Source organism: Trichosurus vulpecula, chromosome 5 (genome assembly GCF_011100635.1).
Source record: "Trichosurus vulpecula isolate mTriVul1 chromosome 5, mTriVul1.pri, whole genome shotgun sequence".
NCBI classification, from domain to species: domain Eukaryota; kingdom Metazoa; phylum Chordata; class Mammalia; order Diprotodontia; family Phalangeridae; genus Trichosurus; species Trichosurus vulpecula.
The window spans coordinates 105,295,687-105,322,883 of NC_050577.1; the positions used below are offsets into that span (position 1 = coordinate 105,295,687).

At 39.6% G+C, this 27,197-nt stretch overlaps 1 protein-coding gene across 1 annotated transcript; it reads right to left on the minus strand.

Annotated features, from left to right (window-relative positions):
• Window positions 1–11,984: 11,984 nt before the first annotated feature.
• Window positions 11,985–20,011, minus strand: TAS2R5 (taste 2 receptor member 5). Its single transcript, XM_036760607.1, has 4 exons — window positions 19,970–20,011; window positions 18,689–18,831; window positions 18,196–18,424; window positions 11,985–12,557 (listed from the first exon to the last, which is right to left on the minus strand). Exons 1-4 carry the CDS (start codon window positions 20,009–20,011, stop codon window positions 11,985–11,987), a joined length of 987 nt encoding a protein of 328 aa, XP_036616502.1.
• Window positions 20,012–27,197: the final 7,186 nt, after the last annotated feature.

Genomic DNA, 27,197 nt, shown 5'->3' on the forward strand with positions numbered 1-27,197 from the left:
GGGAAAATATAAAAGATGCATTTGACATGTTCTCTGACACCAGGACCTTACAATTTAGAAAGGGAGACAAGATACATAAAACCATTTCAGAACAAAACTAGACTTATATGAACCATGCGCCAGCCAGCACTAACCTTCACAGACTCGGGTTCATATTGGGACAGTGGGCTCTTCTGGAAGGTCATGTTTCATGGTTTGAGACTTTACCTTCTGACTCAGTATCTAAAGACAACTCAGTGCTAGATACTAAAACCGGAGGAGGGGAGACAGGAAGAGGGGGTAGTTAACTAGACCGGTGACTGAATTGGGGGTGGGAATTCTGGATGAAGAACTTCCTCTGTCCATGTTGATCAGGGTACTTTCTCTGCAAACGATAGTTTTAGAAAGTTGCCAAGGCACCAAAAAGTTAAGTGTCTGGCCCAAGTCACACAGTATAAGGCAGAGATTAGACTTGAAATCAGGTCTTTCCAATTCAAAGACCAGCTTTCTATCCAGTTAGTCAGTCAATACACATTTATTAAGAGCTTACAATGTGTCAAGTACTATGCTAATAAGCACTGGGGAGGCAAAGAAAGGCAAGTGACAGTTCCAACTCTCAAGGAGCTCACAGTCCAGTCTAAAATGAGAGACAATATAAAAACAATTATATACAAACAAGCTACATGCAGTATAAATTGGATAGTCAACAGAGGGAAGGCACTACGATTAAGGGGGATTACAAAAGACTTCTTGGAGAAGAAGGGATTTTAGTGGGAACCTAAAGGAAGCCAGGGAAACCAAGAGGGAGAAATAAGGAGGGAGAAAACCCCAGGCATCTGGTACAGCCACTGAAAACTCCTGGATTATCTTGTTCAAAGAATAGTAAGGAGACTTCTGTCACTGGATCCTAGAATGCATGGGGGTGAGGATGGTGTAAGAAGAATAGAAAGGTAGGAGGGGAGCAGGACATGAAGATATTTGAACACCAAAAGAAAGAACTTTATCTGTGATCCCAGAGGTGAGAGGGAGCCATGCAAGTTTATTGAGTAGTGTCAGGGGATGGAGAGGGATGACATAATCAGACCTGTAGTTTAGAAAGATCTCTTCGAGAGAGGATTCTGGGAAGATGGTGGAGTAGGTCAGAAAATTTCAAGCTCTCAAGATCTTCCCTCACAAGAGAGTTAAAATAGTGCCTCAGGGCAAACATAGAGTAGTGAAAATAAATAAGAGTAGAGGCAGAACCAGGGTCATCCTGGGACAATCTGAGAAGATCTGAAGAAAAATCCCAGGAAATGGTTTGGTCCCTGTGAAGAGTAAACACCTCCAGGCTCGGGTCTGCTTTAACAACAAGCTGCAAGCTCTGGGGTTAGCTGGGTTGCCCCAGCCACAGGAACTTTTACCCCCAGGACAGTGAGGGGAAGCTGGGGAAGATCTAGGTAATCTCTGCTGACAAGGAACACCAGACCCAGTTGTGCTTTGGAGATGAGGTGGGGGTGAGAAGGAACCAACACACGCCTAGTGAGTGCAGAAGCAGTGAGGTGAGATGCTGCTGGCTGTGGGCCCTTGCAGGAGGCTGAAAGTCTTGGTTTGAGTTCAAGGTCTGAGGGGAGAACGGAAGAGGAATTGAAGCCAGAGGCACCACTTCTCATGCCCCAGGACTAGAGGTGGTTATAGAAACTAAACTATTACTTAAAAAAAAGCACAGGCCAAGGACAAAGAATTCAACCATAGAGACCTACTATGGGAATAGAGAAGACCGGGGTTCATCTTTAGAGGAGGACACCAAAGCAAAGAAACCCTCTCCTACCCCAAAGAGTAATGTCAAATGGTCACCTGCCCAGAAACAATTCGTTGAAGAACTTAAAAAAAAACTTTAAAAATCAAATGAGAGAAATTGAGGAAAAACTAAAAAGAAAAATGAGATTATGAAAAGAGTTATGAAAAGAAAGTCAACCAATTAGAAAAGGAGATCCAGAATCTTAAGGAAGAAAATACTGCGTTGAAAATCAGAATTAGGCAAGGGAAGCCAATGAAGTTATTACATTGAGAAATAAAAAACAAAATATAAAGAATGAAAAAATAGAACAGAATGTGAAACATCTCATAAGAAAAATAACTGAGATTATGTAAAATACATTTATAGTGTATCCAGTCGGCATAGTTTCAGGATTTTCTCCAGCTCCTTTCAATAGTATGTGAATCCGAGCAAAGGCAGCAAATTCTGGGAGTAATCCAAGGCTGAGGCTTGGCAAGGGAAGATTGGTAATAGTAAAAGAAGGCTTGAGAGAAGAAAACAGTATAGAGTTGAACTGGTTCCCTAAGGGGTCAATGGGGAAGGAATTCAGGGATTCTCCATAGCAAAAGCAAGGAAGGAGATCATACACCAAGGTACAGAGATGGAAAATGGAACTTTGTACTTGGGGGACTGTTTGGCTGAAATGTAGAGCATGGCTAGTATTTCAATAAACAACTTTAGATATCCTGGGATTTTCCCTGTCACTAATAAACAACTCCCTAAGTGCTCAGAATTATTCTCCTTCTTCTATTCCCCTTCCCCTTGAGGTTCTACAGAGCCCTTTAGGATTCTCTAGGTAGAACACTGAATATACAGTGAAAATCCCACAGGTGTGAGAGTCAGTATCTACTCATGATGCCATTGACTACCTGTGTGACATAGGGCAAGACATATCTTCTCTGTGAGCCTAGGTTTCTTCATCTACAAAAGGAGATTGGACTCCACAATCTTTAAGATCCCTTCAAGTTCTAGCATGTTATATAGTATTGCTATTGTTGCTTTTGCCCTTTGGAGGTATGATTTGTTCATTTAACAAACATTCAGTGAGTACCTAAACCCAACTCAGTGTTGCAACTAGGTATGCTGCCTTCCTTATCTACCTCCTCTTCTCTTATTGACATCTGACTGCCTCAGATGTGCTAAATTATATCTGATTGTGTCAGCTTTATGTAGTCAATGAGATTGGAAACTCTCTAAGGGCAGACATCGTATTTTATGCTTATTTTGTTTCCCTGTACAGTGCTTAGCATAGTGGTAATATAAATAGATAGTCAAAAAGTTGTTGTTGAAATGAGCTAAATGTCTAGGTCTCTCACTTTTCAAGTCTGTAAAATGAGGGGGATTGGATGGAATGATATCTAAGGTTATTTTCAGCTTTAAACTTTATGATGTACATCAATGGAGTTAACTTGCAGAGTCACCTTGGAGTTGTGGAAAATGCCCTGAATTCAGAGTCAGAAAACCTGGGTGATGATTCTGGCTCAGCCACTTGCTACCTGTATACACTGACAAGTCATTTAGAATGCAAGCTCCTAGAGGGGGTGGAGCCAAGATGGCAGCTGGAAAGCAGGGACTTGCATGAGCTCCCCTCCATGTCCCTCCAAAAACCTATCAAAAATGGCTCTGAACAAATTCTAGAACTGCAGAACCCACAAAATAGCAGAGGGAAGCAGGCTCTAGCCCAGGACAGCCTGGATGGTCGCTGGGTGAGGTCTATCACGCACGGAGCTGGGAGCAGAGGGGAGCGGAGCCCAGTGTGGGCAGCAGCAGGATCAACCAGACCAGGAGCCAGGTGGAACAGGCCCTAGGGCCCTGAATCAGTGAGCTTTGGCAGTTACCAGACTTCTCAACCCACAAACACCAAAGACAACAGAGAAGGTTAGTGGGAAAAGCTGCGAGGAGTGAAAGGAGTTCGTGGTTTGGCCACCACCCCGGGGACAGCAGAGGCAGTGCAGCTACAGAACTACAGCTGCAATTGCTTCCAGCCCCAGGCCCACCTGGTGGGAGGAATCAAGTAGTGGATCAGAGCAGGAGTGCAGAGCCTGCTTAAGATCTGAGTCAGGTCCAGGCTGGTGGTTCTTGGGGAAGGAGGAGTGCTGGTGCGGCAGAGCTGGCTGTATAGAAATAGCTCTGAAAACGACAGCACATCCCCTTAAGCTTGGAACAAAGTACTCTTTACTCTACAAGCAGTCATACCCAGACGAAAAACTCAAGGGTCAAGTAAGTTGGCTGGGAACATGGCCAGGCAGTGAAAATGCACTCAGATTCAGTCTCAGACTTTGGAATCTTTCTTTGGTGACAAAGAAGACCAAAACATACAGCCAGAAGAAGTCAACAAAGTCAAAGACCCTACATCAAAAGCCTCCAAGAAAAACATGAACTGGTCTCAGGCCATGGAAGAGCTCAAAAAGGATTTGGAAAAGCAAGTTAGAGAAGTCGAGGAAAAATTGGAAGAGAAATGAGAAGGATGTGAAAAAACCATGAAAAACAAGTCAGTGACTTGCTAAAGGAGACCCAAAAAAATCCTGAAAAAAAAATGGAATGCAAGCTCCTTACAAAATAGATGTCCATTGATTGGAGAATAGGTAAACAGATTGTGGTATATGAATGTAATGGAATATTACACTGTTGTAATAAATATGATGGACGTGACAAATACAAAGAAGCATGGAAAGAGTTACATGAACTGATACAGAAACGAAAAAAACAATACAAATAATCACTATGATAATGTAAGCAGAAAGAACAATATCATAAAACAATTGAAAGGCAATGTTATAGAATTACAAAGAACAAGCATGCCCCTCAAGATGACATATGAGATGACTGTTATGGAAGTCTTTTGCATAATGATACATGTATAACCTATATTCAATTGCTTGCCTTCTCAAGGAGGGTGGGTGGGGAGGGAAGAAGGGAGAGAATCTGGAAGTCAAAGTTCTAAAAGCAAATGTTAAAAAAATTGTTTTTACATGCAACTGGAAAATAAGATATACAGCAATGGGGTATAGAAATCTATCTTGCCCTACTAGAAAGTTAGGGGAAAAGAGATGGGGGAGAGTGGGGTGATAGAAGGAAAGGCAGACTGGGGAAAGGGGCAATTGGAATACATGCCATTTCAAGGTGGGGGGTTGGTAGAGATGGGGAGAAAATTTATAACTCAAAATCTTGTGGAAATGAATGCTGAAAACTAAAAATAAATTTTAAAAAAAGATGACATATGAGAAGATAATTCTCCCCATTCCTTTTCAGAGGTAGGAAGTTCATGGGTGTGAAACATTGCATAAATTTTCACTTTTTTGATATAGTGTTTAGTTTTGTCAATTTTTTTATCTTTCTATTTTTTTTATTCTTTAAAAGTATTGTTTATCATATAAGATAAGAGAGGAGGGATATTGAGAGAAATTTAGATGATAAAAGACATCAACAAAATTTATTAAAAAAATGTAGGGTCGGTGAGAGCAAGGACTCTTTTTGCTTTTTGTTGTATCCCTAATTCATGCTACAGTATATGACATATAGTAGGTTCTTAATAAATGCCTACTGACTAATTGGCTTTATCCCTCGGGATCTCAGCTCTTCCCCAGGGCCCCAGCTATCAGAGTTGAAAAGACAAGATTATTTTTCTTCCTTGCTGGTTTTTGTCATTTACATGGTTGGTCACTGTTGTCATCATTATTGGTTCTTCATTTTCAAAGAAGACCGATGACATCATGGGGTGATGTCTTGACTTGCATATGAATTGGATTTGTGAGACAGAATTGCACAAAGTCGTCAATAACAGAGCTGACTCCAATAAGCAGTCTCAGAGAGCCCAGAGATCCAAGTCTGAACACTATCCCTGAAGCACCAGCTGTCCTTCAGCTGGGGTTAAATGACCTTTGGGCTGATTTTCCTTTAGAGGAACTGCAGGGCATCAAATGACATGTAATTTGGGTAGGGATCCTTTTTCTCTCTTTCTTTAGTGAGTGCAGGTTTGCATATACACATGGGTAAGTATACAAATCACTGGTTTTACAAATGCCAGTTTGTTTCCCTTAGAGAGTCCAGTTAATTGCCCTAAGAAATCAGGAATTATTTTTCAAAGAGAATGAGAAGGCCCACAGCCTGCCTCCCCAATCTGGCTAGATGTGGATAAGGCAGTGTTGGCAATACCACTGAGTCCTTTGAAAGCATTTAGGATTCAAAGATAAAATCATGAAACTATCACACATAAACATGATACGCACATTCCCCATGTGTATGAACATCACGTGAATATGATATACACATTCCCCACCACTGGAAGCCATCAGATGCAACCAGGAGAGTCACTTATTGGGGATGCTCCAAAGGAATTTTTGTTCAGGTGACTGTTGGATTAGAATTAGATGACCTCTGAAGCCTATTCCAACTCTGAGATTCTGTGACCCTGTGAACCCATACCTAAAAAGTCCCGCTACAATAAAATCGGTCTCCTTTTGACAAGAGTGCAACAATCTAGAGCTGTTGGATATATCTCAGGATGACAAGCTATTGGGCGTTGTCCAGTGACTCAAAAGCTACTGCTTCCTTCCTATCCTCAAAAAGGATAAGCAGGCTAGGTTATATGAAGGAAAATATTTCATTGCATCCAATAGGATCACTCATACTCACCTTCATAGACTGATAAAAGAAGCATCTCAGTGGCACAGTGGGTGGAAGACTAGACTTGGAGTCAATAAGAGCTAAGTTCCAAACCTGCATCAGCATATATTAACTGTATCATCCTTGGCAGGTTTGCCTCTGAGTGCCCAGCCTTATCAGCCTCAGTTTCCCATCTGTAAATTGGGGATAACAATAGCACCTACTTCACAGGATTGTTGTAAGGATCAGATGAGATAGCATATTACCATAAAAGAAAACTAAAGCGGAGGGATCTGGGGGAAGGAAACTTGTTAGAAATAGTACCAGTAATGTGGGATGAGATCATTCTGATCATGGCATTCAAAGATCAGAAGAAGGAACTGAGTATGTCTAGCCTGGAGAAGAGAAGACTCAGATGTGATCACTGTTTTCTAGAATCTGAAGGGCCATCATTTATTTGGAAGAAGGATTAGAATTGTTTCACATAGCCCCAGAAGGTAGAACCAGGAACTATGGATGGAAGTAAGGCAAATTTTGACTTAATGTCAGAAAAAACTCCATCTAAAAGTGTAATGGATTACCTCAAGAAGTGATAGGTTCCCCCTCCTTTGAGGTCTTCAAGTAGAAGTTGAATGACCACTTGTCCTGTTTGTTATAATGGAGATTTCTTCAGCTATGGGTTGGACTAGATCAGAGGTTGGCAAATCATGGTCTTTGATTCAACCCACCCATTTTTGTACAATCAGCAAGGTAAGAATAGTTTTATTTTTTAACATTTTAAAATAAAATTTTGCTACATTTTAAACTATAAAAACCATTTTTCACTCAGGTATGCAAAAACTGATGGTTGGCAAGATTCAATCCTCAGGTCATCATTTGCCAACCCCTGAACTAGATGACTTATTGAGGTCTCTTTCAACTCTCAAATTCATTGATTCTTGGATCCCCCAAAGGAGCCCAGGATTTTTACGCTAGTGGATGCAAACCAGTCCAGATCTGGTTACCAATATACCCTTTCAGAAATACAGATTTGCCTACTGCATGCCTAAGAGACAACAATATCACCCTCCCGTGCTAAAAACAAATAGCAGTCTTGCACCAACTATACCAACCTAAACTGTGGTCAGGTTCAGAGTGAAATCAGTTCCCTAGAGAAGGATTGGGAGAATTCCAAGCCCAGAGAAACATGAGGCTGCAGTTCTTTTCCTAGTCAGTTCACACTTTTCCAACAACACTTGTTAGCTCAGGGGGTTACACTCTGGGTCCTGGCTAGTTGTATTGATGGCTAACTTGTCAAGATGAAGATTGCACAATACCATTCAGAACTCATATATTACTAATAGCAGACTAATAGCATTCTCTTTGTATATAACAGAACTCAGAATTATAAGTCATGAAGCCTAACCAGTAACTGACCTGGAATCTCTTCTCTACCATCTCCAAATAGTATCCAGTCTTCACTTGAAGAACAGCACTAATGAGGAATTCACTATCTTTTTATTATTGATAAGAAAACTTTTTATTTAAAATTTTAAAATTAAGTTAATTTTTTCTCAATTACATGTAAACAAAATTTTCTAACATTTTTTTAAATTTGAGTTTTATATTCTTCCTCTCTCTCACTTCTTCCTCTTTGAAAAAGCAAGCAATTTGATAAAGATTATACATGTGCAGTCATGCAAAACATTTCCATATTAGCCATGTTACAAAAGGAAACACAGAACAAAAAAAAATCAAGAATAAGAAAGAAAGTAAAAAGTATGCTTCAATCTGCATTCAGACTCCATCAGTTCTTTCTCTGGAGGTGGATAGCATTTTCTTCATAGGTCCTTTGGAGGTGTCTTAGATATTGCTGAGAATAGCTAAGTCATTCACAATTGATCATTGTACAATATTGATAAAATAAAGATTTTTGTTAAAATAATTAAGGATGAACATTAAAAGTGAACATAAAAATTTAAAAACAAAACTCTAAGGATTCTTGCCATAGGAATGATAGCCTCTGTTCAGTTCAGGGAGGTTATAGGGGTAATAGGGATGTCCCTTGTTCTTGTAGGCTTTACTTTCCCCAATGGCTTTCATAGGAGTGAGAAGAGAGGGGATGAGAAGTCTTTCTAGTAGAAGCTCATTATCGACATGGCAAGTCCAGTTTTGCCCCATCCAGATCTATCCAGGCCTGGCCATATTAAGTGGGTGATTGTAGATATGTGCTAGGGACCACAGGACAAACTATAAGAAACAAAGCTCTTTAGAATTTTATTGAGTACCCCCAAACTCCAGCTTTCTCCTATACTCCAAGTCTGTTTTTCTTAAAAACCTGACATATGGTAGAATAAATCATAGTCAAGATCAGGTTCTCAGACTAGGTTCAGAAACTTATTGAAAAGCATTGGATTTAGTTTAAAAAGCAAACAATTTGTGGATTTGAGTATCAGGCTTTGCCACTTAGTGACATTTCATCCTGGGTTCATCCACCTCTGCAAGCCTCACTTTTCTCATCAATAAAACAGGGATAATAAACTTTGCATCACCTATTTTACAGTTGTGAGGAATCAATCAACAAGCATTTCTTAAGCCCCTACCAGGTACCAGGTAGTGTGCTAGGTGCTGAAGATATAAAGACAAGATGAAATAGTGCCTGCCCTCAAATAGCTTAGATGCTTCCTTTTTGTTAGGAGAGGTGGCATGTGTGTGTCTATATATACATATATACATATGTGTGTAAGTACTTTGCTAACTATAAGAAGACCTGAATAAAATAATAACAAAATTCATCTGGAAGAACAAAAGGTCCAGAATATCAATGGAATTAATGAAAAGAAATGCTAGGGAAGGCAGCCTAGCTGTACCAGATATTAAACTGTACTATAAAGCAGCAGTCATCAAAACTACCTGGTACTGACTAAGAAACAGAGTGGTGGATCAGTGGAATAGGTTAGGTACACAAGGCTCAGTAGTCAACGACTATAGCAATCTACTCTTTGATAAACCCAAAGAATCCAGCTTCTGGGCTAAGAATTCACTATTTCACAAAAACTGCTGGGAAAATTGGGAAATGGTATGGCAAAAACTGGGCATAGACCAATATCTTACACTGTATACCAAAATAAAGTCAAAATGGGTTCATGGTTTAGGAATAAAGGCTGATACTATAAGCAATTTGGTAGAGCAAGGAATAGTTTACCTGTCAGATTTGTGGAGAAGGTAAGAGTTCATGACCCAATGGATAATTTTGATTACGTTAAATTGAAAAGGTTTTGTACAAACAAAGCCAATGCAACAAAGATTAGGAGGGAAGCAGAAAATTGGGAATCTTTACAACCAGTGTCTCTGATAAATGCCTCATATCTAAAATATGCAGGGAATTCACTATCTCGAGATGCAGCCCTTTCTTCTAAAGAGCTATCACTATTATGTCATTTTTCCTTAAATGTAGCCTAGATATCCCCAATCTGTATGTTCTACTCATGGTCCTCCTGGTTCTGCCCTCTGAGGGCAGGCAGAATCAGTCTAATCTCCCTTCCATATGACAGACTCTCAAATACCTGCAGAGAGCCTTCATGTCACAGCCCAAGCCTCTTCTGCTCTTCACAAAGTAGAACCAAAAGTGAGATACTATACACACTCACACAATGTCTTCACTGGAATGAAATTTCACTGTGTGGCTAATTATCCAATCTCATTTGTAGTGCCTCTTACCTCAGTGGTTACATTAGGGAAGTAATGCCAAGAGAAGGGAATATCTGAATGCCTAGTTATGGGAAGATTATCCCAGATATCAGAAAAAGCAGAAGTGCCTCATTTTTTGTTCTTTGGATACAGAGCTCGGTATAGTAGAAAGAAAATGAAATCCATAGTCAAATTCCTGGGAGATTAAACTTCATTCTGCTATATAAGTGACCCTGGCAAGTGGCTTAAGGTCTGTGGACCATAGTTTCTTCATCTGTAAAATAAAGAGTTTAAAGTAGGCCCTAGTCCAAAGCCCCATCCAGCTGCAAATCCTATGGTCCTATTTTTACCACTAGGTAAAGATACAGCCAAGATCTTGACCCCATAGGAAGCTAGCAGCTTCTCTAAGGCTATTACACTGGTGGTAGAACCTTCCAAGCTGCTGGAGACTTGGGATCTAGGATATCACCCCATTGCTTTTCCTTGTTTAGGCCTCTTAGCATCAGGCTTCTTCCCTCTTGGGACACCAAGGACTACATCTTGGTCCTACATTCAGAGCACAGCAGTATCTTGTTTTGCCTCCTATAGAATATATTTGTGACTCAAAGTAACATCCTGAACCACATCTACCCTGTACCCAAAACTGTCCAAAATTTCCCTAGTCTGTGCCCTCCCCCCACTGCTGTGCAAGCTCCCCACCTCCCCACTTCTTCAACTGCCTTTCATGACCAATAACCAGCCCTGACCAATGGCTCCTGTTGCAACATCTGCGCAGATGGTACTGAGAAAATTCCCCTCTACCACCAGCATACCAATATCACCCTCACCCACAAAATAAATTTATGGCTTCACAAGTTTAGGGGGCAGCGAATAAGAGCCCCACCCCTCTTTTTCATTTTTGGCAAGACAGAGGTAACAGCCATGAATAAATTGGGATCTGAATCATAGATCTTACTACATTATGTATTGCATGTTACGTTTGAGAGGCAGTGTGGTATGGTGGCTAGAATCCTGGATATAAGTGTCAGAAAACACCAAAGGCAAATTCCACTTCATGCTAGTTGTGCAGGCCTGGGTAAGTCACTTTAAGTCTCTGTCAGCTTTGGTCTCCTCATTAGTAAAAATGAAGGGGTTGGATTCAATGAACTCTATGGTACCTTTTAGTTTTAAGTCTACGAGCCTATACAGCAGAAAAGGAAGAATTCGGCCACTGGACCACAGGAATGTGCTGGAGCCAGCTCTAACCAGCTTCTGAAAGTTGATTGTTAAATTTTCAGTGTGTACATTTACACCTCAAAAATTGGCAAATGTTACAAATTAGGAACTGATTGTTGTTGCATTGGTTTCCAGACTTAAGAAAGTGATGAAGAAAAAGTTGACAGTGTAAATTAAAGTAAAAGTGTGTTGTATATATTCTTTTTCAGAGAGGCAGTTGTCAAAAATTTGCCAACACGCCCCTTGCTATTGACATAGGAAATCAAGGCAACAGTTACATAAACAAAAAGTAGAGAAATTATATTAAGATGAGCAAAATTCAGATTAAACATGCTTTCTTGCAATACCCGAAGTTGACGAGAGTGTAGCTTGATTTTTAAAAAATTGATGTCTCTATAATTGGCTCAATTCAACCATTTTCTTCATATGAGAAGATAAAACCTGTGTCTATTTTAGAAAAGATAATAGTATTATCTGCTGTAATTCAAGAACATCAAGTGCTTTCCATTTAGGATCTTGATCCAGCCATGATCTCCAAAATTAATTGCAAGAATGTACTTGACATTGACTTCTAGTCTTCCTTCCACTTCTCCCCTCCCCCATAATTCATATAGGATCAAATAAGAGAATGGAGTATTGGATATAAAATTTACTTTACTGATGACAGTTGTTCAAAACAGTGAAGAGGATAATCTGCTTTGAACAAGTCTTTCTTCCCAAATCACATTTGCTGGGATCTCCAAAGACACACTATCTTCCACATAAGTCTCTGAAATTGCTGTTTCATCTTAGGATTCCCCACAATCAAAATGGCAGAATGAAAGGAGGGGTAAGCAGCCATGAATATCTCAGAGATCAGCACTTCAGTGAGCTTACCAGGAGGAAATTTGGAAATGATAGAAAAAGGAGTAGCCAGGAAGTACATAACATAAAGGAGAAGAAAGGAGATGAGAGACTTTAGGGCAGCAACATGAGCCTTTGTCTGAGCATCCTTTCTACCCTCCAAGTGGTGCAACATTCTCCTGTGGTGTCTGCTCAAACTGATGATCAGCATGCCGGAGGAAAGGAGAAACACAATGAAAGGAACGAAGCTTCCCAGGTTGAACCAGAACATATGGATATAATGCTGGCCAAAGAGGAGGTATGGGGTACTTATGTTTCTTGGAATGCTACTACGTTCCAGAATGGGTGCAATAAGCAGGGTGGCCAGGAGTGACCCCAGAAGGAAACAGAATCCAAACTCCATGGCCCTGTGTTTCAGCCACATAAAAGCAGGATGAACAAAGTTTGTGATCTTTATGCAATAGAAGACACTAAGGCAAGTAGCCAAGCAAAGGTTTGCCTGGCTTAAAAAGACCCAGCAGATATTGAGATAGTATATCCAGAGCACTGGGAAGAAGTAAGAGAAGGAAATTAAATCTATCAGGATCAGCCACTGGAGGTGAAATCTGCAGATGGCCAATCCCAGAACAATGAGGCTGTAAGGGGTTGTTTTGTAGTACTTGAACCACTTGTATAAACTCCAAGCCACAAGGAATCCATTCGCCACAACCCCAGTGAGAAATTCAGCCACAGCCACTGCCAGCAGCAAGCTCTGTGCCGCAGTCAGCATAGTTGGAGTGGAGGGAAAGCAACTTTCTTAACTGTCCCCAGCTAACAGGTGTCCTTCAAGAATGATGCTCTGGAAATAGGAACGTAGGCTTCCAACTAAGATTCCAGGACCCCTTGGAATGACATTGGTCCATTAAGATAGACTTTTCCCTTTCGTTAAGCCTGAATGAGGCTATGAGTCAAGCCAGATGCTGTTATCTGAGAGAGATCACAAAGCCGTACCCAGGGAAAGCATTGTCTGAGCTAACAATCTGTCCTTGATTTGCATCCACATGACATGTAGACTCCCTTGTGGCCTTCTATGAAACAGAGTCACAATCTTAGCCTCAAAGATAGCAACAAATTGAAACTAGGTATCCCAGAAATGTTAATTGTTAATGTCATGTTAATACATGGCAAGACCCTGAACTGTCATGGGTAAGAGAACTCATAACATTAAAAAAAATTTACAATTATCAGAGAAAAAAAATGCTATACATGTGTGTGTATTATGAAATTGACAAACATAAACATGAATATTTCCCTTTACAAGGAAGAAAAGAAAGAAAGGGTCGTGTGTTAAACTGGGACTCTATTACATACAGCTTTGTTTTTCAAAACATATATTAAATTTAACACAGTAATACCTATACTGCCTTGTTTGTCTACGTCTCCTTCTGAACTTCCTTCTGCTCTCTTCTGTAAAGTTTTTTCAATGTTTCCTTGACATTGACACTCTTTTCTTTCTTTTCTTCTTATTTTTGGAATAATTATCACTTTCTCCCTCAACTCTCCTGGCTCCCCTTCCCTCCAAGAAAAAATGAAAGCCTCTGCTTGTAATAAATAGAGTCTAGAAAATAATAATAATAATTCACACATCAGTTGTGTCTGAAAATTTCAGTCTCACTCTGCTCCTACAGTATATCACCTCTTTCAGGAGAGGGGAATCCATGATTAATCATTGCGCTGATCAGAGTTCTTAAGTCTTTCAAAGTTCTTTTAGTGTACTATATTGTAATCATTGTATAAAGTCTTGCCCTAGCTCTGCTCACTTCAACCTGCAACGGTTTATATGTCTTTCTCGCTTTCTTTGAATCTGTCCCTTTCATAATTTCTTAAAGCGCAATAATTGTTTTATTTTAATTTTTTAATCTGAATTTGACAAATACCAACAAACACAAAAGTTTCCATAATACAAAGAAGGACCAAAAAAGAGAATTGCATATGAAACCACATATCTTATTACATACAGGTTAAAATTTGTAATATATATATATGTATATATGTATGTATTTTTGTATATATATACTCAGTTCTGCACATTAGTTCCAAAGCTGTCTCACTCATCTATGTTGCCTTCTGAATTGTCTTCCAATCTCTTCTGTGCAGTTTCATTAAATGTTTCACTAATACTCTTCTTTCTTCCTTTATTTAGCATCAATTTCTCTCCCCCCTCCAAATTCTTCCTTCCTCAAAAAAAAAATACTCTTTCTTTTAACAAGTCTGGAGAGTCAAACAAAACAAATATAGACATGGGCTATGTCCAAAGATTTATGTTTCATTCTAGTCTATCACTTCTTTGTCAAGAAATGAGTAATATACTTCATCACCAGCCCTTTGGAATTGTGACCAGACATTGCACTGATCCGAGATTCTAAGTCTTTCAAAGTTGTTTTTCTTTACAATGTTGTAGTTATAAAGTTTGTTCTCAGTTCTGTTCATTTCTCTGTATCCATTAATTCACACAAGTCTTCCCAGGTTTCTGCGAATCCATCCCTTTCATTTATTTCTTATGGAAATAATAAAATTCCATTATAATACTCGGATTCTGAACTGGCTTGCTATTTCACAGAAAACCCAGAGGATATAACCATTCCCTCAGGCAATCTCAATATACCTACTTCATCTCATCAAATGGCTTTCAAGGACTTTGCACATCTAGTCTTTGGTTGATTGACTCAATAAATGTTTTCTCATCTAGTTTAAGTGGGGTGGGGTGGTTTATCCGGCTAACTCAATCACACACACTCCCACCCTTAAGCACAATTTGTTCAGCCATTCTCCAGCTGATGGACATCTATTTTGTTTCTAGTTCTTTGCTACAACAAAAAAAGTGCTGGTATAAATGTTCTTGTTAAGTATGAGTCCTTTCTCTCTCTCCCTGGTGTTCATGCCTAATAGTAGCATCACTAGATCAAAGAATATGTACAGTCTAGTGATTTGAGGGGCAGAGTTATAAATTGTTTTCTGGCCTATTCGAACCAACTCATAGCTCCACTATGTGTATGAGTGTGCTGACCATAACACAATCTCTAAGTTTCTGTAGCTGTACAAGGAATGGATTTGAGAAGTTGAAAACCTAGAGGCAGAGAGACCAAAAAGGAGCCTATTGCAATAGTCCAGGTTAGAAGTTTAGAAGGCCTGAACTAGGACAGTGACTGTGTGAGTAGAATGGAGATAGATACGAGAGATGTGAGGGAGCGAAAATCAACAAGACTTTCTCCCATTCCCCCCTCACCTCCATGTCCATCTAATAACAACTGTCCCTTGTGGCCTTCACACAGCACCTAAGTGACAAAGCAAATAAAGTCTTGTACTTGGAGCCGGGAAGGCCTGAGTTCAAATTATCTAGGCAAATTAACCCTAGGCAAGTCACTTAACTTCTCTCAGCCTCAGTTTACCCATATGTAAAATGGGGATTATAAGAAGATCAAATAAGATAACCTATGGAAACCACTTAGTAAACCTTAAAACATGATATAAATGCTATGCATTGTTATAAATAATGCACTTAACATTTAATGTTGCATATTACAACTACCTGTTTTTGGTGTCATATCCCTCTACTGAACTGGAAGCTGCTTGAAGGAAAGGTTCATATCTAAGGCAAACTTTCCATCGTCCCCGGTAACGTGCACGTGGTTCTGCCCACAGGAGGTGCTTAGCGAATGTTTGTGGAGTCATGAGGTATAATAGTGTGAAGCAGTGACAGAAGCCACCAGTATTAGGATAAGAGGGGAGGGAGGGAGGGAGGGAGAGAAGGAGAAAACAAACACTTATTAAGAATTTATTCTATGCCAGGCACCATGCTCAAGCACTTTACAAATGTTATCTCATCTGATCCTTACAACAACACTGGGAGGTAGGTGCGATTTTTATTCCCATTTGATAGTTAAGTAAACTGAAAGAGAGGTTAGTGATTTGCCCAGAGTCACAAAACTACTAAGTATGTATGTATGGCTGTATTTGAACTCACGTCTTCCTGACTCTAGGTGCTGCCTACCTAGAATAGTGACAATGGAGAGGGAATGGGGAGGGAAATTGTTAAGGAATGGGCTGGACTGGGGGGAAATATTTTGTGCCCAGAAATATACCTCATATGACAGGATCCTCATCTCTTTCATACCTGCTTCTCACCCACCAAACACAGGGACCCCCACATCCACTGCTTAAGTGTCCCCTCTCTCCATCCCACCTGCCCTGGATATACTACAATTTCTAGATCAGTCTCTCCTTCTAGAAAACAGTTCTCACCCAACACATAGCCTTTTCTTGACCATCTCAAATATACCGTTTTAGGCGGGGTGCATCTTGCCCAGGACTGTCTCCCTCAAAGGGAAGTCTGTGTGACACTGCCCCATTCTTGTATATTGTCCTCTTACCTACCCTTCCATATCTCTTTCCCAACCTCCTATCCTTGCCCCAAACTACTTTCCCTTCTACATCCAAAAAGAAGTGTTGCCCCATACCTGAGATCTGCCCCAATCTCCTAGAAGGAGGCATAGTATGTGCATAATTCATACACCACTACAGGCATTCATGATGAGCATGACACACAGTAACAATGAGAGCTATGATAACAATGGCACCAGAAGGTAAACACTCCCACTTGCCATCTATGGTATCCTATTACTTCTTCAGAAAATATATTTTTTGTTTTAAATGAACTTCTGTTAACTCTGTATATTAGTTTTATTATTTGACATTTATTTCTAATCTAAATCAAAATCTGTGGACTACTAAAGTTCTAAGAATCATCCTATTTAAAGAAGATATTCCAATTTTCTTCTACATTTCAACTTTGCCCCTCCTTCCATCTTTCTAATCAATAATCTGGGAACTGAAGGTTTAGGGTACTCAGGGCACCTAAATGAAGTTTGTTTATCTATATCTCTATTACATGTACTTTTTTCTCTTTCTTTCCCTGTATGTATCCTTGCTTCCTTCCTTTCTCTTCTTTCACTTCCATTTCCTCTTCATCTGCCCATTTCTTTTTCCTAGAATGAATTTCAGACCTATCAGTGACACAGTTAAAAAGAATATAGCCAATTTATTCATTATTCAGAACTGTGTGGAGTATTGCAAGCTCCCTTAGATCAGGGTTTTTGTTGTTTCAATTTTAATATCCCAGAACATACATAGCATTTTGCAATACTAAGTGCCAAGTAAATGTTTCCCAGAATGAATTAAATCAAATTAAATTGAGTATAGATGCTGAAAGGTTAAAACAAAATATGCAAAATCAGAAACAACAAAAATAATTTCAAAAGATGAAGAATAAAGCTGTTCTGGAGATAAGTCAAGGCAACAAATATTTATTAAGTACCTATTTTGTGCAAGGCATTGCGTTAAATTCCACGGATACAAAGAAAGACAGAAAAAAACCCAGTTTCTGCTCTCAGGGAGCTCTAATGGGGGAGACATCATGTAAACAACTATGTACAAAGATATATGTAGGATAAATTGAAGATAGTCAATGAAAGGAAGGCACTGGCATTAAGGAGAACTAGCAAAGTCTTCTTGTTGAAGGTAGGATTTTAGCTGGGACTTGAAGGAACCCAGGACAGCCAGGATGCAGTGAAGAGGGATTACAATCATGGAGGACAGCCAGTAAAAATGCCCAGAGTCTGGAGATGGAGAGTCTTGGTCAGTGAATAGCAAGGAGGCCAGTGTCACTAAATTACAAAGTAAGTGAGGGATTGGGGGGAATAAGATGGAAGGAGAATGGAAAGATAGAAGGGACCAGGTTGTGAAGAACTGGAATGGAATGGAAGGCTGGCCCAGATCCTCAGGTTAGAGGAGGCTCACTGCAGTCTACATTTCTTCACCAAATGCTGTCTTCAATTGCACCATAGAATGTTCTTTATTCTTGCTTTGAGTTTAGGGTGCAATAAAATAATGAGGATAGTATGTCCTGGAGAATAAGTGCAGTTGATCATTGTCATTATGCCTTTGATCCAAAAATTTATCATTCCAAGGGAAGGGAAAAAAGCAATCAGTTGAGCAATGGAGTAAGGAATATAGAGAATGAGAAAATAAATTGTAACTTTCATAGCACCTACATGAGCTTCAGTCTGGGGGTTCCAAAAGCTGCTGGCATTTTTCTGCATCTTCTGCATATGCCTCCTCAGGGAAGAGATTAACAGGGAACAGGAACCCAAATTGATGACAAACCGGAGGCTGAAGCTCAATCCTAAAGGGACCATCACAAAGAAGAAGGAGCCACTGGTGCTGACCATGGTGCTGTTCCTCATATTCTCCTTAGAGGAACCAACTGAGTTAGGGATTTTGCTGAGTAAGATAAATGGAAAATGTGAAGAGACAGGAAGCAGTAGACATGCTAGCAACAGCCAACGTGTCTTCAAGGATAGATTTCGCTTTAGCCAGAGAAACAAAGAATGGTTGAAGTTGGTAATCTTCACACAATAAAAGATGTTGAGCAAGGTCACAATCCAGAGGCTGCAGTTATCCAAGAGTAGCCAAGTTTTCACAATTATCATGGACATAAGCTGAGGGAGCTCACTCTCTAGAAAAATTAAGCTCAACAATAAGTACAGGCACATTAGACTCAGACATATGCATCTGGTCATGGAGAGACTAGACAGGATCATATCAAAGGAGGAGAGGTTTTTACTTTTGATCCAGATCCTACAATTAACTGTCACGATCAATAGGTTTCCAACAATCCCTGTTAGCAGCTGAGTTAGACAGAAAATTGTGAAAAAAATATGAAAGATAAAAGAAGTAGGCACAGGCATCTTTGTGTGTCCAGGATTCCCCACTTGCTGTGATGTTAAAGTAGAAATTCCAGTATTGTTTAGATCTGCCCTTATGGCAAAACTGTTCTTTTTTTCCAGAACTGCAAATGAGATTAGTTCATCATCTAAGGAGCAGCTGCTTTCTCTGGGATGCAAATCTTCCAAGGATTATGTTACTGCTACTTCATTCAAATCCTCTCTGTTTTCCTTAGGGTAACATAATTATATCAAACCAGGAACAGCTTGGCATGAAGGAGGGGGCATGTCAGATGGAGGAGTGTCAGAGTTAGTGTTAATGGCTTTCTTCCTTTAACACTGTACCTTTAAGCTCTTGCCCTGTACCTAGCTTCTTTCCTGCTGTGTGTGTGTGTGTGTGTGTGTGTGTGTGTGTGAGAGAGAGAGAGAGAGAGAGAGAGAGAGAGAGAGAGAGAGAGAGAGGGAGGGAGGGAGAGAGGGGGAGAGATAGAGAGGGAGAGAGAGAGAGAGAGAGAGAGAGAGAGAGAGAGAGAGAGAGAGAATAACACCACTAATCAACCACTAGTAAGGTAGGCATTATATATTTTTTTTCTAATAGGAATGATAGATTTACAGTGATCCAGCCTCATTTTCTCATGGAAAATAGAATTTGATCTGGAAGGAACCAGAGGAACAGAGAGATAAAGTTATTTTCCAAAAGTCATTTAGCTATTTAGCAGCAGAGCCAAGACTTTTCTTGAGTGTGTGGTATGGTGCTAAGTACTGGAGGATACAAAGAAAGGCAAAAATATTGTCTTTACCCTCAAGGAACTCACATTTCAGATAGGGGAGACAACATGCAAACAACTACGTATATATAAGATGTATTCAGGGCAAAGAGGAGGACCTGAAGTCTCCTAAATGAGTCCAGTTTTCTTTCCATTACCTAATGGTGATTCCTTATCTCTTGTCTATTTATCCTCCATTATCTTGGGGTGACAGGTAATCTGCCCTCAAGGATGTTTCAGATTATTTTAAACCATACATGATGAAGATGAATCTGTCCACAGTGAAGTAATTGCCAATTCTCATGCAACCGGGATACCCCAAATTCCTTTCTTACCCACACCCAAGTGATGCATTCAGGGTTACCTCTGTTGAGCATGAATGTTCTAGATTTGGGAATTTCAGACCACTAAAACAATTAGAGCTACGATGCAGTAGCAAAAAGAACTTTATTAAAATGATAGGGAAAATGCACAGAATTTTTATTTTAAATTAAGACTTTTTTGTTTTTAGTTTACAACACTCAGTTCCTCATGATTATGAGTTCCAGATTTTCTTCCCCCCTTCTCCCCCCTCCCCAAGATGGCATGGAATCAGATATATCTTCTACATATAACTTCACATTAAACTTATTTACACAATAGCCAAGCTGTAAAGAAGAATTATGACCAATGGAATGAATCATGAGCAAGAAGAAACAAAACCAAAAAAAAAAAAAAAACAAAAGAAAAAAAGGAGAGCGAATAGTTTGCCTCAATCTGCATTCAGACTCCATAGTTCTTTCTCTGGATGTAGATAGCTCTCTCCATCATGAGTCCTTTGGAGTTGTTTTTGAACCTTGTATTGCTGAGAAGAGCAAAGTCTATCAGGGTTAGTCATCACAGAATCCATATATCTGTGGTTGTGTATAATGTTCTCCTAGTTCTGCTCTGCTCACTCAGCATTATATTTTGTAGGTTTTTCCAGGTTATTATGAAGTCTGTATCTTCCCCATTTCACATAGCACAATAGAATTCCATTACATTCATATACTACAACTTGTTCAGCCATTCCTCAGTTGATGAGCATCCCCTTAATTTACAATTCTTCACTACTACAAAAAGAGGAAATTTTACTTTTAACAACAGAGAGACACCCCAGTAAAATCCCTGCAGAGAGGCAGGCTATATTAGGAATTCCCAATATCATGAGGATGATCCAAATAGAGGCTTCACTGAGTCAGCTCAAGGCAGGACCATTTATATGAATCCAAGCTTTTTGTTTAGAGCCCAGAAAATTTTTAAATACTTGTGTGTTACACAATACACAAGGACAAATAAGTCAGGTCTGCTTTTCAGGTTCAGGCTGTGTTATTACATGTTTAAAACTGAGAAACTACTTCTGTTCAATTTATATTTCCATAAGAAGTCCTTCCAGAAATACTGTCTCCTATAACCCCCACCTCTTACCCCTCATCTATTGCCTTTACATACGCTTATTCTTGACTTAATTTGCATGCATTTCTGTCATGCTAGGTGGAACATAATGAGGTTTTGAAGTTGTTGCCTGGCCCTCTCAAAGTCTGAAATTGGACATTTCAGAGGCAAAGTGATGAGTTCTCCCCTCCTTCACCTGGTAGAACCTTAGGTAAGGTCTACCCTGAGCCAAGAGAATGTTGGTGGGCTTGTGCTTTGCCTCTGACTGAGGTAGAAGGAAGTAAGAAGGATGACAAGGTGTCTATTTGTCCTGGCCTTTTTACCTGGGCAATACTAAGGCCCTTAGGGTAACCATTTCTGGTGAATAAACTATTTATTTAGCAGCTAACATAAAAGTACTTAGTAGACATCATTCCACAGAGTATTTTTTTAACTGAAGAAATCTATCAAAATTTCGTTGTTAATAGTCAGAAAACTTCAAGGAGACAAAAAGTAGGACAAAGGGGAGACAGTAATTTTGATTCCTGAGGGTGTTAATTAACTACTAATAGAAACAAGTCAGGATAGAGAGGCTGTACATTGAAATAAGAAACAATACACAGCTTCGTTTGAGTAGGAAAACTGCATTTAAAGTCAGAAGACCTAATTTCAAATCCTGCCATTGCCCCCCAATAGCTGTGTGACCTTGGACAAGTCATTTAAACTCTTATTCAGTTAACTCCCTTACTGAATGGGGATCATAATGTCCAAACCAAAAATATCAAAAGAATGTTGAGAGATGTTGAGAGCATCAAACAAAATGTAAAACACTTTGGAACCCATTAAAGTGCCATTTGAATGTCAGACACTAACATTTCTTATTATTGTTGTTATCCAGTAATCCTGGAAAATAAGTTATTAGACATTTATTAGGCACCCAATATAGGTGAAGCCCTGTGATAAGTCCCTGGGGGAAATGCTGAATATTAATAAAACATAGCTCATGCTTTCCTGAGAGCTTGCTATCTAGTAGGAACATAAGACACAAGTACTGAAGACTCTGATACTCAGTATTACATAGTAAGTACATCAGAGAGGTAATTTTTAAGGGCTACATGAAGAAGAAAAGAAGTTACATAAAAAGAATATCAGGGAAGATGGCTTTTGTTGGGAATTAAAATAATAGGCAGAAATTCAAAAGATGAAGAGAAGGAACACGTATATTTGGTTCTCTAGATCCAACGATACTTCAGGACAGAAATGTGAATTCAACTGACAATAGATTGAGTATCTTGACTGCATTTTGTCTCCACATGAACTGTGGATAGACCATTAAAAACAGACACCATCCCAGAGTGTAGCATCTCTCAAATATCCAGGGATGCAGGATTTTCATCAGATTTGCAAACTGTTGTCCATATTTTATAGAGGAATTTATCTACCTATTGGACTCTATCTTAAATTAATAGTTTCCTAGATTTTGGAGTTGAAAGGGGTGTTATAAACCATCAGCTATACAGCCCTGTTATTGTGCAGATGAAAAAACTGAGGCACAACAGGTTGAGTAACTTACCCAACATCACATAACTAGTAAGTGTCAGAGGCAGGATTCAAACTCAGGTTTTCCTGACTCCTAGTCTTGGACTCTATCCACTGCTCCACCTTGCAGCCACAACCATACCGAAAAAGGAGTAGATCTTCAGTGAACTGAGAGACTTGGGGGTCGTTCACACATTTAAAAATGACCTTTAGTACAAGATCACTGGCAGTTTAACTAGATCCATGAAGCCTTCCCTGAAGAGGAAGCCTAGACTTAAACCATTTGACTAACTCTATCAAAATGGCATAAGATAATCAATTCTATTCATGAACATTTTTCTCTTATAAGTTTATCCATTCATTTAACAAATATGTAATTGAGTGCCTACTACATGTAAAACACCAGCAGGCCTTCCTCAAGGAGTTAGACTACTAATAGCTGTTAAATTCTAGTGAGCACAATTTTGAATATCTAGTGCCAGACTTCCAGGTCACATGACAAATGAGGACTAGAAATTTTTTCAGATCCCTACTACCTTTCAAACTTCTCCAAACTAAACCAAAAAAATTTGTGTGTCAGAGATAAAGTAATTTCAGCTGTCTCTATGGTCTAGGACACCCAGAATCCAAAAGAAAATTTGAAAAACCACATGAACTGATGTTTATGCTGTACTCACTGAGCATCCTTTTCTACCTCTCCCACTACTGGAGGCAAAACTGAACTGACTAACCCATAGACCCAACACACGGGCTTGCAATAAAACCCAGACTTTCACCATAGTCTCCCCTCCCTCTTTCCAGTGTGGTGGAGATCCTAGCTCCAGGCTGTAGAAGTTTGCCTGGGAAGCTTGCTGGGACCTCCAACAACACCGAGGAGGAAACATTCTGTGATGTATAAGATCTCTGCAAGAGAGAAGATAAAATGAGGAAAAGGAGAAGGACACATGTCTGGGATTGCAACTGAATTCAACTCCATATCCCAAAGCACCCTCCTCCCAGAGCCTCAGAGATCTAAACTCCCAATGATAGAAATCGTACCCATCTATAGTGGCATAAATGTGACAGTGGTCTAAATTGTCCAGACAGGAAATGGAGGAACAAAAGGAATAGGATAGGACATTGGGACAGGACACCACGTATGTGTGTGGGAAGGAGTAGCACCCCACTAATCTTGAGGGAAAGAGCCTCACATCTACCTGGGGCCAGTTCTGTTCCCACAAAAGTCACCTGGGGCAGATATCTAGGCTGGCGAGCCACAAATTGCCGCCGAGATACTTTGAGATCCAGCCCCCAGGGAAAACACCATCAGAGAAGTAGAAGTCAGAAAGTGATCCACAGAGGAAAGTAATGTAGAAAAAAATCTGAAAGCTATATCTCAGGAAGAAGAAAGCTCAAAGACCTTGAACATAAGCAGATAAATCAACAGGTAAAACACAAACAGTAGAAAGAAATGTGGCCTCTATATCATATAAATGAATTCAGGCATCTATGAATAAATGCTACAACACAAAGAAAAACAATCCAACATTTGAGGAGAACATGGAACCACAAGATGCTGTTCCTATGAGGTTTAAAAGAGAAATGAGAATTAGGAGAACACAGCAAAAATAATGAACAGTATAGAAAAACTAGAATCTGCAATGGCAAGACTCACCAAAGAGACACTGGAGAGGACAATAGATTGGAAATGCAAAAAACATAGCAGTAAAAAACAATCTACATAAAAAGAAACAAAACAAAAATAAAAGCAATAATGTTAAAAGAAAATACCACTCACTATCCAAGCAAAACATAGTGATATCAAAGACAGGATGTGTAGAGACAATCTAAGGATCAAAGGTCTCCCAGAAGAACATGCCAAGATTAAAAACAAAAACAAAACACAACACCATAATGCAGGAAATAATACAAGAGAACTGCCAAGAACTTCTGAACACAGAAAAATGAAGTATCAATTGAAAGAATGTATAGATCGCCTCCAAAAAAACCAAGATTGAAAATTCTAAGACGCAGAAGGGTAAAAATTTAACAATTCAATTCAGAAAAAAATTGCTATTGTTGTTGTTCAGTCGTGTCTGACTCTTTGTGACCCTGTGGACCATACTGTCCATGGGGTTTTCTTGGCAAAGATACTGGAGTGGTTTGCCATGTCTTTCTCCAGGGAATTAGGGCAAACAGAAGTAAATGATTGCCAATGGTCACAGAGCTAGTATAAGTGTTTGAGGCTGGATTTTGAACTCAGGTCTTCCTGACTCTAGACTGAGTGCTCTATCCACTGGGCCACCTAGTTGCCTCCTTCAGAAAAATGACTATCATCTAATTATACTGGATTGATCACTGGAATCTCCAGTATTTTATAACACTCTCAAGGTCCTATCAAACCTATTAGACCTCATCTTCATATTTCATCTCATGGTATCTTAACACTTCTATTATATTTGGTACCTTATAGAATTCCAGAGAGCAGCTCCTGGACAATCCTAGTACTACTACCACCAAGGACTCCCACTCCACCAAGACAGTAGGTACATTCCAAACAGCCTAACCCTCTGTGCTTCTGATCACAAGTATTCCTATACAAACTTTCAGAGGAATACAAACCGAATTGCCACCTTGTTACAAAGAGAAATTCTGTATCAAATCAAGAAATGGTGCCCTTCAGTATAGTCCAGCCTCTAGGCCACATGTGGCCTTCTAGGTCCTTGGGTGCAGTCTTTTGACTGTTTTATAGAACAAATTCTTATATTAAGGGGATTTGTTCTGTGAAGTTTGGATTCAATCAAAGGGCTACACTTAAGGACCTAGAGGGCCACATGTGGCCTTGAGGCCACAGGTTCCCACCCCAGTCTAGTCTCTGATTCAATTGGATTTAATTCAACAAGCATTTATTGAGCACATACTCTTTGAGATGCTAGGAACACAAAGACAAAAACAAAACAGACCCTGCCCTTAATAAATTTACACTGTTTTAGAGGAAATAATAAGTATATAGGTAGATACAAAAATAGAAAAAAGTACTAAGTAATTTTAACCTAGCAATGGGGTATAGGGCACTATCAACTGGAGGTATCAGGAAAGGCCTTGTATAAGAGGTTGTACTTGAAACTTGAAGGAAACCAGAAGCAGAAGTAAAGAGAAAGTAAATTCCAAAAGTGGCACATATAAAGGGCATAGCACTAACCTCTCATTCTTCTTAGGCTCTCTCTTTCCCTAAGTTGGGGCTGACTCATTCACCCTACCTGTACCCTCTTCTGACAGTTTGGAGTACTGGCCCCAGAGGAGTAGCCATTAGTATATGACTAAATTCTCTCAGAGTCCTAGGGGTAGCCTTGGTATGGATAAGATACATACCTACTACTTGACACTGTAGCTCCAGAGCCCCTACCAGTATGCTTCCCATTTACACAAAACAATCACAATAACACATTGACTCAATTTTATTTTTTAATTATGAATTTAGCAAACAGCAAAAGAGAATATTTATATATGCAAAGCAGGACAGAAAAAGAGAATTATATGTGGAAATGTGAATATTATATACAGCTTGATTTTCTTTATTTTAAAAGTATATAATAAATTCAACATGTTACTTTCAAAATTGTGCTGCTTCCCTGTGTTGCCTTCTTTTTGTTTGTTTTGTGAGGCAATTAAGGTTATAAGACTTGCCCATAGTCACTAAGCTAGTAAGTGTCAAGTGTCTGAGGCCACATTTGAACTCAGCTCTTCCTGACTCCAGGGTCAGTGCTTTATCCACTGCACCACCTAGCTGTGTTGTCTTCTGAACTTTCTTCAATTCCCTTCATTGCAAGTTTTAAATATGAAACATTTACTAAAACAAGAGGGCAAAAGCAGAAAGAGTCAAAGCATCTACTCAGTAGAAGGCAATTGTGAGAATACAAAAAAATTACAGTTCACCCATCTGTCAGGAAAGAGTGGGCACACACTTATAGAAACCTAGCAGGAAGGAACTTAAGTAAGGAAATCCATGTTCCTGGGATCCCTCATGATGCTGGATGGCAGCATCCTGAGGGACGTCCTCAGTTTCATTTGCATCATTTCGGAAAGCAACTCCTGTAAACAAGGGGACAAATATCCCCACTAACTGACATTCAGTTGCTACCTAGGAAGTAAGCAAAACAGTCTAGCAGAAGCACTTAGAACTCAGAGAGGCAAGAGACAGCATACACCAGGCAAATTAAACCACTACCACTCCCCCTCAGACCTGGATAGAAACTGTCTAAGACCCTGAACCCCAAGCCTTGGGAACAGCAGTATCTCCCAGAACACTGGTGCTATTTCCATTCCAGATCTTACAGCAAGCATTGAGGGAAGCCCTCATTCTGGATAAAAAGACTACTTTTCCTAACAACACCAACTACCGACCCACTGCCACCAACCAGCAGTTAAGCCCAAGAGTTCCAGAAACAGCAGTATACCCCAAAACTATTGATCCTAATTCTATTTCAAACCCCATTGCTATCATCCCAGGAAGCAAATACTTTGAAGATGAGATCTGGAAACTATATCCGTGAGTACTATAGCTACAAGCTAATGAAGAACCAAAAAAGAAATTTCTAGCCACCAAGACCTTGAGTATCGAATGTTTCAACAACAGAAAATTATATGATTTTA

Excerpts from the sequence above, each read along its gene's own strand:
- TAS2R5 (XM_036760607.1), bottom strand. The coding sequence starts at position 20,011 with ATGCTCAACAGAGGTAACCCTGAATGCATCACTTGGGTGTGG. Across the intron at positions 18,832-19,969 it reads AATGCATCACTTGGGTGTGG|CTGCTAACAGGGATTGTTGG; the intron begins GTAAGAAAGGAA and ends TGTCTAACTCAG. Across the intron at positions 12,558-18,195 it reads ACCCCCAGACTGAAGCTCAT|ATCACAAACTTTGTTCATCC; the intron begins GTAGGTGCTATG and ends TATTGCATAAAG.